General features: G+C 39.4%; 1 protein-coding gene across 2 annotated transcripts in view; it reads right to left on the bottom strand.

The window, feature by feature from the left end:
* The window catches only part of ITGAV (integrin subunit alpha V), a 116,116-nt gene that overhangs the window by 88,532 nt on the left and 13,052 nt on the right, over positions 1-14,532 (bottom strand). The window contains exon 1 of one of the 2 annotated variants that reach the window (XM_042949392.1): positions 4,237-4,436. The exons of the other annotated variant lie outside the window; for it this stretch is intronic. Within the exon in view, the coding sequence (XP_042805326.1) occupies positions 4,237-4,421 (185 nt within the window). The 5' untranslated portion in view covers positions 4,422-4,436. Of the gene's footprint in view, positions 1-4,236; positions 4,437-14,532 lie in introns of those variants that run through there. 2 annotated transcript variants of the gene reach the window in all.

The following is a 14,532-nucleotide window of genomic DNA, read 5'->3' as shown; positions in this document are numbered from 1 at the left end:
ATTCTAGATATTTTCTCTTTTCTTTTATAATGTCCTATAAACCCCGGGGGGCTTAATCAGGAGTAATCAACACAGAGCTTGCCTTTTAAATTATAAGGGTATAGTCTATATATGTATATTATTTATGACAAGAATAAACAACCAATATAGCCAGAGCCACACAAAGTTCACAAAAATGAGCTGGCATCACTATGAGAAGGGTTATGAACATGGTTACAACGCTGAGGTGAGAAACTGTGCGTCAACATTGAAAAGTACATGCAAGTTGTGTCAGGAAAAGGGGCTTCATCCAGGTTAAGCAGTCTGGACTTTCTCTCTGGCCATGGACGTACTGTTGAGGAAATTTTAGTAGAGTACCAGATCAAAAAGATGCTTCAGAAAGATAAAACTATTAGAAACGTGTAAGATCTAAGAGCCAAAGGATGGGGAGAGGGATGAGGATCTGAGTGCCACAGACCACCCTTCTGACTAAGCTGAAATCAAGGAAGCTGAAGTCAGGTGCAGAGCAGAGATGAATGCAAGAAATATTAACAAGGAAGAATTTCTAGGACCTTCTGTCTGGTGACTAATCACTGACTAATATTAGGGGACTACAGTAGGAGAGACAAAGAAAAATAGAAAATGAGAGGGAGGAATATGAAATTATTTCCAGGGCAACAGAGAAAATGATGGCGCCATTATTAGAAACAAAGGTGCAACTGACATCACCACTTGGTGAAAATGAGTGGAGGTAAGATGGGCTGGTCAAGGAGGAGAGATCCACAGGCTGTGGGATTATGAAGTTGAAGCTCTATTTTTAAATCCAAGATGCTGCCAGGGCAGCAGTTTTATTTTAAAAGTTTTCCAGGTGCTGCAAACAGGAAGTCAGAATTGAGAACTACTGAATGTGCTGTAGGACCTTCTGTGACCAGGGCAAACTCACCCACACCTCTTCTTGGGGTCACAGGAACATGAAGCAACTGTAAACAAGGCTTCATTAGTATTTAAGAGATGTGAGAGATGTGAGAACTGTATACCTTATATTTGAAGAATAAATAAGAAAATTGTCCAGTTACTTTCTTCTTAAAAATTTAAAATTTGTGGGACACCTAGGTGGCTCAGTTGGTTACGGGTCTGACTTCAGCTCAGGTCATGATCTCAGGGTCCACAGGTTCAAGCTCCACATGAGGCTCTCTGCTGTCAGTGCACAGCCACCTTCAGATCCTCTGTCTCCCTCTCTCTGGTCCTCCCCCACTAGCACTTTCTCTCAAAAATAAGTAAACTTAAAATTTTTTTTTTTTTAATTTGAATCCTAAAATTAAATGGACTTTAATTTCATACCCTGTCTTTTGATCCCAACTTGCCCCTGACCTCACACTAATCCACTCTAACAAATAAAGACTGAAAACCTTTCTGGCCTCAGTGTCCTCATCTGTAGCAATGTAGCATCTGTAGCAACAAATAAAGACTGAAAACCTTTCTGGCCTCAGTGTCCTCATCTGTAACTCATTGCTTCCCTACTTCTCCTGGTGCTTTGTGCTATAGAGTGAAGTGAGATACCATAAGTAAAAGTGCTTTGTGAGTTATAAAATAGGCTAATCAACACAAGATATCATTATCCTAATTAAACCTAAGGTGCAATTTTCAATTTCTCCAATTATTCCCCCAAGAAAAATGTGACTTTACTTCATGGCCTGTATATGATCTTTAAATTTTACGTAAGTTTGGCAATATAGTCACTGTAAATTAATGTATATAGGGGGAAAAATGCAGAATGCTGACTTATTATTTTTCACAATTTTAAATCACAATTTTTTTGACCTTTCACTTTAAACCTAGGACTCATGATTGAAGGGATTTCTTGAGGAGTCACCTTAATATTTGTCCTTAGTATTTTTCCTTTTCTTTAATAGTGACTCATTAGTTTTCACAACAATATGGAAATTAACTCAGTAACAATTTTTTATAACAACAAAAATGAAACATAAAATAATTCTACAGCTTGCTAGGAGTATTTAGATACCAAAAGAAACTGAAGCAACGGAAAGAGACTTCATTACTGTTGCTTCCTCGTTGATCAAGGGATTCTTCTTTTAGGAGAAAGGAGTCTTTAATAAACACTTTGTTATTTGTGGATTTTTTTTTATTTTAGAAGTTTATAATCACACCAAATAACAACAACAATAAGTGCAGCTGTTAATATAAATCACATCCTCATGTACCTTGGATCCAATGCTTGTTAAATTTAAAAGTATCTTTTACAAAATTAAGCATAATTTTACACTAAGCTTTGTTAAATCTGAACAGCTAAGAAGAAGCCTTTGTTTGTATGTGTTTTTTTTTTTTTAATCTCAAAATTGATGTCTGTTTACGGTAGACTACATCTAGAACTCACTAGTCTATCAGTAACAAAGTCACTGATGAAGATTTCAAAATATTATATGGAATCAAAGCAAGTTCAATTTTACCTTACCATTGAAGGCCCACATGAGAGGTCATGCAACCTGTGTATTCATAATATATTCAATAACTACAATGATTAGTCAAAGATAAGCCATCCAGGCTGGCAATCAAAGATGGTAAACCTCTCATGACAACAGTTCGATATTACTGCATTTTCCATAGTAACAACACTTAAAGTTTATCATCTTGTCATTATCTTTACACTGCTAAACTCAGAGGGTTTCAACTTATACCATTTACAAAACATTCCATCAGCTCTGAAGTATTTAAGCGCTAACTCTTGCTAATTTAAGTACCTACTCTTGTCAAAAGACAATATATTTTCTCAAAACTACTAGAATTTCTGCACCAATTAAAGCTAAAAGAGCACCTCTGATGACAACTAAAATCTGTACTATCAAGGCATACCCTTGAAGCTATCTGGAAACAAAAGAACTTTCAAATAACAGATAAGGCTGGCAGAATGATTAAATCAAATGAGGAGGGAGTAAATGTTGCCCAAACTTAGTGATCATTTTTTTATCATTTTGGAAAATCTGTGCTTAGGTCTGGATAGATAGAAAGCGCTGAAACAGAAGACAACAAACAAAACTGAGTTCGCCACATAAAACAATGCCTAGTTTCCACTAATTGCTTCCATACTATTTACTGCTGCAAGGTCGTCACCTTTGATGAATCAACACTCAGACAATCATCAACACCTTTGATGATCAACGCTCAGACAGTATGAATAAATCATTGAAAAATATTTAGATCACCCTCAAATTAGGCACACACGAGTTGGAAAAATGGTCCTATCAAAGTACTGGCCATCAAAATTATTCCCCTTCTACCGCCTCAAAAATAGTACCTTCAATACAGAAAAAAGAGAAGGGAAAAAATGTTAGAATTTCCAAGAGCCCTAAGAATAGTCTTCCTTCTTGAAAACAGGACTTAAACGTCAGAAGGCATCCAGTGAACACCTATCAAATCAGCATTTCTAACGCTAATATGGGGGTGAGGTGGTGAGAACGATGATGTCAGGTTCGGTCAAGTCAGAGACAACTTTGAATCCAATAGTGACATTAACTCTGTTACAAATCCTGACGGCCTTTGCAACGCGAAAACGTTAGCAGTTTGAAAACATAACTGAATTCTTAAATACCGCAGTATTCAAATGACCCGCAGTGAATGAAAAGTCAGCAAACACCCTTGTTCTTTGTGAACAATGACCTAAATAATGAATCACTATAAAAAGAACACATGATACATTCAGTTCGTCCGTTCGCCCTCAAATGTGCAAAGGTCTGACAGTATCAGAGATAAGACACAATGAGTTTACTACGACGGTATGGTCATTTTAGTCATCAGAATGTCTGGAAAAGGAGCGAACGAGAAACGGAATCAGCCCGCGAGGCGGAAAGTGTGGGGGAGGGCTTTTTAAGTCTGCGAAGCAGGCTACGGGGAAGGCGAACTGGTACCGGAGAAAAAAGAAGTTCGGGAATGAGCCTGACCTAGCCCGAGACGCTAGCAGGGGCGGCGCGGAGTCCGGCGGGACCAGCCTTTGTTGCTTTCCCACTTGCCCCGAATTTGAAGCGCACGTCTGCTTCAAAGCTGTCCGTCCGGGGAGAGGCGAGGGGGGCACTGAGAGGAGGCGGTGGGTGCCGCGGGGGTTCGCCTCCCCAGACCGTCCATCCGCCCAGAACCTAAACCCCCGGTGGGGGTGGGGGGACGGACAGTCTCCCCCGGGGAACGCAGGGTGGGCGCGCGCGGTGGGGGAGGGGGCTGACTCCCCTTCCAAGTGCGGCCACTTACGAAGACGCGCTGGGCACGAAGAAATCCACCGCGAAGCCGAAGTAACTTCCTTCGGGGCCGGAGTACTCGGCAGGACTGTCCACGTCGAGGTTGAAGGCGCCGCAAAGAGGCAGCAGGAATCCGGGAAGAAGGAGCAGGAGGCGGCGCGGGCGAAGGCGCAGCCGCCGCCGCGGCGGAGAAGCCATCGCCGGAGCGCGCGCGGGGCGCCGAGGCCGGAGCCGCGGCCACCCCTCCCGGAGCGCACGGTGCCCGCGGCCCGCCGCCGCCTGCGCGCGCCGAAACTGGCCGGCCGCTCGCTTCGCGGCGAGTCCCCGACAGCGCCCGGGGAGGCGGGAGGGCTGAACCACCGAGCGGCCGCCCGGGAAGTGGGGCGCAGGGCGCGCGGGGCGGGGACAGCGGCGCCGGCGGCCCCCGACCTCCCTCCCGCTCGGCCGCCCCGCGCCTGGGCTCCCGCTCGGGACTGCGCGGGTGAGCGCCGCACCCCCCGCCTGAGTGCTGCCGCGGGCGGTGGAAGGAGGTAGAGAAGGGGGAGGAGCCGGCCCGGGAGGCCTGGCAGCGGCGCTGGAGGAAGTGAAGGAGGAGGAGAGCCGTCCTCCGACTGGAGAGAGCCGGGTGCACTTCCGTGCGCGCGGTCGCCTCCCGTCCCGAGAGCGAGGTGCCAATGCCGAAGCCCCAGTCCCTCAGAGCCCCGGGCCGCGGCAGCGCTGTTGGACGAGGGCCTCGGACCCAGCTCCAGGGGGACAGTGGTGCACGTAGGGATGGCCAAGGGTCCCAACCCGCCCGCGTCCAGGGGCACCCCACGCTCCCGGGTCCCGCCAGGAACTCCTGTGCTACTTTTGTTTAAAAATGAGGACAGCTTTATCCGCCTCTCGGTTTCTACTCCTAAAACCCTGGCAGGCTCTCACAAACGAAACTCTGTAATTAATGGTCGTTTTCCTCCCCCACTCTATCCCACACACACACTGAACTTAATTATAAACTTTCAGAATGCTAGCACAGCCCCTTCCAGGAGTCGTGTTAAAGCTGAACTTGAAGGATTGGCAGGGCAAAGAATTGGCAGTAATCGTTTCAAATCAAGTCAGACTAGTAGAAACCTTATTCCTAGTTTATTAGCTGAAGTTGGGTGATTGCGAATAACTAACGCATTGATTTAGGACGCGTGAGTAGAAATAGAATTTTAGAGTTGGAAGAAGGAATATACACCATTGAAGTAAGGCCTCTGTGAACCTGTTGCTGTTAGGGTTTCCACGGCCTCCAGGCTCCTGACAGTTCCCCGGACTTACTTGAGAACTGGAACCTTGACCTCTTTCTTTATATTCTGTAGTCTTACCACCTGGCCAGGCAGATAGTGAGAAATCGTTAAAATGTTGGAGATGAAATGATGAGTAAACTTTGTCCAGAGAGGGGACTTTCCTATATTGTGTATCATGTGTGAAGGAATTTGGTGAACAAGACTGAGAGTATAAATGCACTGCATAGACCTTAAAAACCTACAAGTACTGGAACAGTAATTTTGGATTGTTTTCCCAAAGTAGGTATTAAAACTGAATCACAATGCACACTAATCTCCTAGCTTTTAATTAATCTTGTGAAGGAGCATGTATTTAAGTGGAAATAAAATGTCTAATTTGAATTTTTAGTACTTAGTTGCATTATATATTTTGATTCTTAAATTTGACTCCAAGATATGTCCCCAAACCTTGGCCATCTTTCACACACCATGGCCCAGCACTTGTCTGAAGGAAATTACCTCGTGAGGCAGGTGATCCTGGACAAATACGTAGAAATACAAATGTTATCTTTCCCCTCACTCTGTTCCAGATGCACTGAAGAGGCAAAAACTCGAAGGGTCTTTTATTCCTTAAAAGCCTGATAACCAATCCCTTTGGAAATCTGTCCAGCCAGGAATAGCAGAAGATTATATGGAGATTTAAACTCTAGCTGAAATCAGTAAGCCTTCCCACTCCCCAACTTCTGATCCAGGACAGAGATCCAGTAGGCCAGAGGAGGGAAGAACACCAGGAAAAGGAAGAATACAAAGCAATGGCAACACGTATGTGCCCACCGAAATTGAGTGAACTCAGGTCCCCATTTCTGTTAGGAGACCGTGAACCAAACTAACCCAGTATCTTAAGGCACTCTTGAATAATAAATGCAGGCATCTTTGTAACAGAGTTATCATGCTTGAGCAGTCACCTACCCAACACCTTGCAAATTCAGGGAGTTTATTATAGTACGTATCAATTCAGCCAGCACTTATTCGGAATCCACAGTGTACCAAGGCATTGTGTCCATGGGAGAGGGAGAAGCATATTTTATTCTATGGAAGAAAAGCTGTGCCTCTCACCCAGTCCAATGACGCTACTCTTCACATCCTAACAATTTCCCCACTTCAAAGAGCTGGATAATAATATATCTACATTAAGTACAATCACTTTCTTACAGAGGAAATAAAATATTAGGTAGTAAAAGGAATTTTGACTTTGAATTTTATCCTCTGCCAAGGCTGTCCTTTAATTAGAATCTTGATTCCATTGGTTTCTATAAATTCAAATGCCTGAGTTCAATTGCTCAGTTCACCCAGTACTAGTTAATGACCCTGGTCATATTACTTCAACCATTCTGTGCCTCGATTTTCTTATCTATAAAATGGGAAGGATGATAACACCTACTTCTAGAATTGAACAGTACCTGTTGCCATCAATACTTTTACTACTGTTAGTTTAGTACAGTGGTAATAGTAAATTTGTATGACATGAAATTTGTATTATTATACTCTCTTAGTTCTAGTACCTATCCAACAATTCCTTCAATAACCACAATCAAACTAGAACTCCACTTGGCTTTGTCTCTGCACACACAAAAGCACAGTCCAGTTACTCCAAAATAATTTTTAAAAAATTTCAAATTTTTATCTCTCAATATCAAGGTGGATTCAGTTCATAACTCATGGAAGCCCTTCTGCAACCCCCTTCTTCTACTCTCCATTTCTCTAGAGACTTTAATCCACTAAACTCAACCCTACAATGTTGCTGTTGCTTTTTTTGTCTGACTCTCTCCTGCCTCTCCTCTCCCAAGTATTAACGAGGGAGATTTACTTGGCCTCTCAGGCTTCATCCCCATTCCCAACCCCAGTGCTGTCTTTTCCTATCTGAAAAGATATGAAAAGATGCCAAGCCAGCACCCGGTGCTCCTTGGGTGGCTGGGAAGGCAACAAAAGTAGAAAACTTACCTCCTTTTTAGGTTTGCTTCCTAATCTACCCCTACAATGTTAGGATTATTCAAGTCTCTGCCTTGGTTCACTGCACTTCTTGTTCTACACATCCCCTGCATGATCTTATTCATCACCACATTCTTGCCACGCCCCACCTCCCAAAGTGGCTTTAGCCATATTAAATTAATTACTTACAGTTTCTACAGAATGACATCTTGGTTCACAGGGCTCTGTCTTCCTAGAAAACACTAGCCTTTCTCTTCGACCACTTCCCCCAGTCTTCTTCCTTCTGCCACATGCAAACATACACAAGGTCCTCTATCTAGCTATTTCCTACCCTTCTTTCAAAATGTGTATCAGGCATCATTTACATCCTCCATGAAGCCTTCTATAAAGAACCATGCCTTCTTGTTTTTGTATCCTTTGTGCTCACCACTGAGCTCAACAATGGAATTAATTCTACTCCCCAGAGACTTACTAATAACTAACAATTTTATTAAGCTTACTCATTATGTGCTAGACTCTGTGTGGAGCATTTTGATGTGTATTAAGTCATTTAGTAATCATAAAATCCTATCAGATAGATTCTATTAGTAGCCCAAATTTAAAGGTGAAGAAACTGATTCTCTAGGAGATTGAATAATTTTTCCAAGGTCACATATCCCTGTGGGTAAGGAAGGGAGCTAGTAATGATCTCCAAGGCCTTCCCCATTCCTGAGAACCTGAGGCTTCAGTGACCTCCCCAGGCTAACTAGGATGGTTGTTCATAACACCCATGAAATGAACCCATCTGGTCTTGCTCAAATACTTTCCCCCTACACTAGGCAGAATAAAGATGCCTACTGAGGATAAACTGGCTCGTATCCACGAACACTGAAAATGAAAAGGGGAAATGTGTCTTGTCCTCATCTATACGTCTAACCCTCATCGTAAAATTTTCATAACAGCAGGAACTCAATCATTTGTTGCCTTTAGATCAGACACTCCTTCCATATAATAGGAAAAGTTAGTTACAAACTTAAGGTTCAGATAAATGCTGGGGAAAATGTGGAAATATCTTAGTTCCCTTGTTAAAAGAACAAGACAAGGTAACTAGTCTTTCGAAGTTTCAAAAACAAATATGCAACTCTCCTGACTTGTTTTTGTTTTTGTCTTTAAACGGGTTTAACTTATATACATTACTGTTAAATTGAAATATTTGCTATGAAGGTAGTTCCTTTCGATTTTTCCCCTGAGGACTGAATATGTTGATAAGCCAAAGAAAATATATACTGTCTTTTCTTCTCTAGCTTGATGCATAGATAATATTTCACCATCTAAATATCTCTTTTCTCTCCAAAACGCTTTCAGTTTACTCATTTCACCTGGTTTTTAAATGTTCATCTTTTCTCTTTAATACCAATGGACTTAATGGTCCAAACGGAAATAACCATATTGATTACTTTTGTATAAAAATCCTAAGAACATGACATGTATACATGTAAATATTGAAACTTAATAATGATATCACTACATAACTTCAAGGGTGAAGAGAAAGTGAGTGGATTAAGAAATTATATATAAAACATATTGCTTCCATTAAGTCAAACTTAGATTTTAAATATCGAGCCATATTTCCTCCTGGAGATGTACGATTATTGAGCACCTTCCTTGTGGTCCTATTGCCATGAGTCCTTTTTTAAACAGTCTTTCAGGGTTTGGATAACCCATGATAGAAGATATCCTAGAAAACTGAGATTCAAAGACCAAATTAGAAATCACAACACAGAGTAACTTTAATAGCCATGAATAGAAAAAACAAGCACTTGGAATTCTGTGCCTCAAGGGAGCAGAGAGCACAGTGGGCAGGTAAAAGTGTCTGTGTGGTCTCCTCACGTCTGCAAATCTGCTGTGCTCACCACTTCCTCTGTTCCTGAGGTTCGCTTTCTTTCTTTTCTTTCTTTCTCTCTTTCTCTCTTTCTCTCTTTCTCTCTTTCTTTCTCTCTCTTTCTTTCCTTCCTTCCTTTCTTTCTTTCTTTCTTTCTTTCTTTCTTTCTTTCCTTCTTCTTTCTTTCTTCATTTTTTTTTCAATATGTAATATCTTCTTTCACCTGGTCTCCCACCCCAATTCCACCCAAACTTTAGCATTCAGTTCAAGACTCCTCTTTTCCAGAAAATGTTACATAGTTTCAGTTTCTCCCTTCTCTTTAAAATGACTTGTGTTTCCAAGTCTAATCCACTCACAACTCAACATTTAATTGTTGTATTTATTTCCTGGAGTTTTTGACAGTATTTGAATAAAATTTTATTTAATATTAATTCTTGGTATTCCCAGGCATCTCAGGATTTTTTTCCTAGTGAAATTATCAGTTCCTTATAAATAGGAGCTATGTTTTCTAATTTATATATTCTCCCATAGCATTGAATACAGTGCTGAATTTATATTTCAAAAAATCACTAATAACTTATTGAAGAATGGGGTGCTTGGGTGGCTTAGTCAGTTAAGTGTCCGACTCTTGGTTTGGGCTCCGGTCATGATCTCACAGTTTTCTCAGTTTGAGCATCATCAGGCTCTGCGCTGGCAGCACGGAGCTGCTTGGGATTATTTCTCTCTCCTTCTCTCTCCTTCTCTCTCTGCCCCACCCCAGCTCACTCTGTCACTGTGTCTCTCTAAATAAATAAACTCATGAGAGAAGCAAACATGTTGATCTCGAGGCCCCCAGCTTTATTGAGTCATAACTGACAAAACTGTAGTGAACATGTTGCTCTTACTCATAATTAAATGTTCAGTGCCCAGCACAGTTCTTACTGAATATCAAGAAACTAAGAAGTATTTGCTGAAGGATAAATGGATGAATGTATGAATAAAAAAGCAATTGTTACTTTTATAAATTGAACACATGAAGTCAGTAACTCAAAAAACATTCTTACATAAATGAATGAATGAATATATATTTTTCAAGAAGTAGAAAAGCCCAAGAATATCTAGTAAATTCATTTTATAACTAGCAAAGAAATAGGATCAAACTACTCACTTTATCTAGAATAGTGTTTCTAAGTTTTGTAGCTGTTTTTCATTCCTGGTTGTAATTTGGGATTAGGTTTTGGGAATGAAGGAGATAAAAATTAATCACAAATGGCAAGAAATGTCCTGTGCATTCCTGGAGTTCTCTGCATCTCATTGTGAAAAACCACTCTGCTCTCAAGATAGGCATTTTTTTGTTTTAAGTTATTTATTTAAGTTAAGCTCTACACCCGACGTGGGGCTTGAACTCACAACCCTGCGATCAAGAGTTGCATGTTCTTCCAACTGAGCCAGCCAGGTGCCCCTAGGTATCCGTTACTTCAAGGACATGTCTGGTAGTTTTCAGAATTTCCCTTCAAATAACCAACATGTTGTAAAAATGTAAAAGGGAAATCGTGTATATTATTTTATTTAAAGTAATTAAAAATTACAGCATCCTCTTACACTGCAACTACTTAAGAGGATTTAATTTGTTTTAAAGGCTTGGAGTGTTGATGTGTGCCAAGACATAGACCGCATTTCTCAGTACAGCACTTATCATACAAAAAAAAAAAATCCATGTTTGAAAGAGGGTAATGCTGTCCAAATTACTGTTCTATCACTGAAAAGTCAAATTAGAGGCTTAGGTAAAGAAAGCAAAGTGTTTGTGGTATGTACAGAATTAGCAAACACATTTTTAAAAATAATCCATTGAAAAAAATGGAATTTCAAAAGAACACTATGTTTTATTTATATCATGAGTCATAAAAGGAAGCACGGTATAATTTAAAATGTCCCTGGCACTTGATAAATGATTGCTAATACTTTCCTCCTACTAATCATTTTGTATAAATGTAGCCTTGCTGTAACTGGAGACTATAACCCAAACTTCTAATTCCTTTTTCCTTCAGATTATGATAAACATAAAGTCATAATCAGAAGATCTTTAAGAACTATAATCTGCAATGTTTTACATATATTTATTTTTTCCCTGAAGAAAATGTGTCATTAATGACAAAACACACCATTTTTATATTGTACATGTATGTATATTATATGTGTATAGTTCTTGAAATCTTTCCCTTAGATACATGCTTTAATCCTACTATTGTTTAGTAATATGCCATCTATATTATTATTGAAATTTTTTTAGTCAATAAAAATAAACTCCATATTTCAAAAATACATAGCTAGACATGTCTACAGAACACAATTTTTCGGAGAAATTTTAATATCAAGAACATAAGAAGGTGATATTATTGTAGCTATATAATACTATTATACTGTGCTACTATATAATACCTTATAGTATTATATACCAGTGGATGGTATTGAAGTTATATAACTTAGTGTACATTACATATGTATTCACTTTTTCATGCTCTATCATATAAAAAGAGCTATGTAAACCTACTTTTAACACAAATAAAACATAAATTTATTCACATGACTATTGAATTGTTTTTCTTTCCACTCACTCCTCCTAAACTGGTCTTATTAAAGAATATGTTACTCATTCATTTATTCATTGGATATTTATTATTAAGTGTCCTTTATATGCCCAACACTGCAATTAGAGCTTGAATTACCAAGACAAATCAGATATGATCCCTGCCAGGAGCTTAAAGTTTAATTAGACAAATACGTAAGTAAATAGTGCTCATTTACATTTATTAAGGGACATATTTTACTATTACCAAGTGCTCTATTAAAATGCTGTATATGGATTATGCCTCTTCATAAAATACAATTACTGCATGTGGGTAATTTTAACCCATTTTACAGATGAGAACAATAAGTGTGGTACTGTTAAGATACGTCCCCTTTGGGGGGGTGCCTGGCTGGTTCAGTTGGTAGAGCATGTGACTCTTGATCTCAGGATCATGAGTTCAAACCCCATGTTATGTATGAAGCCTACTTTTAAGAAAATGTTTAAAGTATTCTCCCTTCAAGATGTGGAGCTAAATCCCTCACCTCTTGAGCTTGGACTGGATTTCATGAATGACTTTTAATGAATAGAAGAAGTGACTGTGCAATTTTGTTGACGAGGACATAAAAGCCACAGGGCTTCCTTTTGCTCTATCACATGGGAAGCCAGATGCCATCTGGTAAGAACATACAAGGTGCCCAGGGAGAGGCCCAAATGACAAAAACCTGAGGTCTCCTTCTAACAGCCACCTGAGTGAGTGGATTCTTCAAAGTGGATTCTTCTTCCCACTCTGGCCTTCAGATGATTGCAACTCTTGCCAACATTTAAACTCAAGAGAGAGTCTGAGCTAGAAACCATCCCTTTAAGCTGCCCTTTAACTACTAATGCACTGAAACTGTGACATAATAAATATTTGTTGCTTTGAGCCAATACATTCTGGGGATAATTTGTTATTGAGTAACAGATAACTAACACAATGAGTTTAGAGAAGTTATGTCATTTTTCATTAGGGTCACAGAGCTAGAAAGTGTTAGAGATTTTTACACACAGTCTATATAGCTAAAGTGACCATATAATTTATCGTCCAATTGGGGCACTGTAGCGAGTAACAGGGATGTGGATAATAATTATACTGATACAACAGTATATGCAGGAACCATCTAGGGGAAACTGGGGCATAGGATCACTCTAATTACACCCTGCTTTTTATTGTTGCACTACTCTGTCTCCTATATAAGTAAGTGTATACAACGTGACTAGTCCAACACTGGAAATAAAAGTACAAGGAAAGGATAATCCATCTGCTCTCACAGAGACTGCTAGCTACCTACCCAATATTCATTGTCCCCTTCTTGTTTGGTAATAAAATCCTTATATTGTGTGGTGGCAATAATATGTCTAGATGGAAAACAAAAACAAAAACCCCTGCATTTCCCAGCTCCCTTACAGATGACGAGAAGGTGTTGGTAGACATTGTCAGGTAGAGCTACCAGCCTCTTAGAAGAGGGCTAGTTTAACTATCAGGAGCCCTTTTTCCTCAGCAATGTCTCTACAGCTGATGCCTGGGACACAGATGTGATGGTTAGAGCTGAAGCAGCCTCTGTGAGAACATAAAGAAGTATACTTGGCAAAAGAGGGCATGGTCTAAGAATTACAGAGCAGAAAGTCTGGGTTTCTGAAAACCATGGACCTATCATTCTGGTCTTGGATAATAAACATGCAGATTATATTCTATCAGAAGAAAATATACCTCTTTGTTTAATCAGCTATTGCTAGAATTTTCAGTTACACCTTGACTACCCTAATCCTAACTGATATACCCACCTTAATTCCTCAAACAATAGTTTTAAATTTTTAGTACCAAACATTTATATTTCTACCCTATTTTAATAGAAATTATTCTAGATATATTGACCACTCTTCCTACTTTTTCAAGTAGCTAGAACAGAAGCATTGTATGACAGTTTTCTTAATGATATAAAGTTCTTATTTACAGAAAGCAGAATCAGTTCACTTTTTAGTGTCTAATAGAGTTTAATTTGCTCTATGGAAGCTGTTTCAGTTGTTGGTGTTAAAGAAACAAATATGAGTTAAGTTCTTATGAGCCATACTCTTTTAGATCAGCTGGTGCCTTCATCAATTTTGTTCCTTTTAAATGATTCATTTGGGGGGTTTTCTAAACTCTCCACTCTTACTTCCTCTAAAAGCTTGAACACTAATTAAGGATTTCCACCTTTCAGTCATTATGGAAATGTGCCAGGGGATTTTCATGAAATGTTAAATATTTGGATTTAATAGAAAATGATTACATTCATAAAGGTGTTAGATACAGAGCTCTTAATCACATAATTGCATTAGGTCTAGCTCATAGGAACATAAAATAATTAAATAAAAGGCTTGGTTCATGTTCAGCATTTTTGTGAAGCTTAAAGGTATTTCTACAGTTAGTTTTCTTTTTCTTTTGAGTTTTAAAAAGATAATTACATTATGGGATGTTTACACTAATGCTACTCTTTAGGCATAAGTGAGATCCTTTAAGAAACCAAGTTAACTTTTTTACTCTAATTATTTCAAATTAGTTAATCTATTTCAGTTTAGAATACACTTATCATTAACAATATTTTTAAACAGTTATTGTAATAATGTGCTTCCTATAGAGAATAAATCGTT

This window comes from Panthera leo, chromosome C1, assembly GCF_018350215.1.
Source record: "Panthera leo isolate Ple1 chromosome C1, P.leo_Ple1_pat1.1, whole genome shotgun sequence".
Lineage (NCBI taxonomy): Eukaryota > Metazoa > Chordata > Mammalia > Carnivora > Felidae > Panthera > Panthera leo.
The sequence above is the reverse complement of the archived record's forward strand: the minus strand, read 5'-3'. Positions and strand labels throughout refer to the sequence as shown.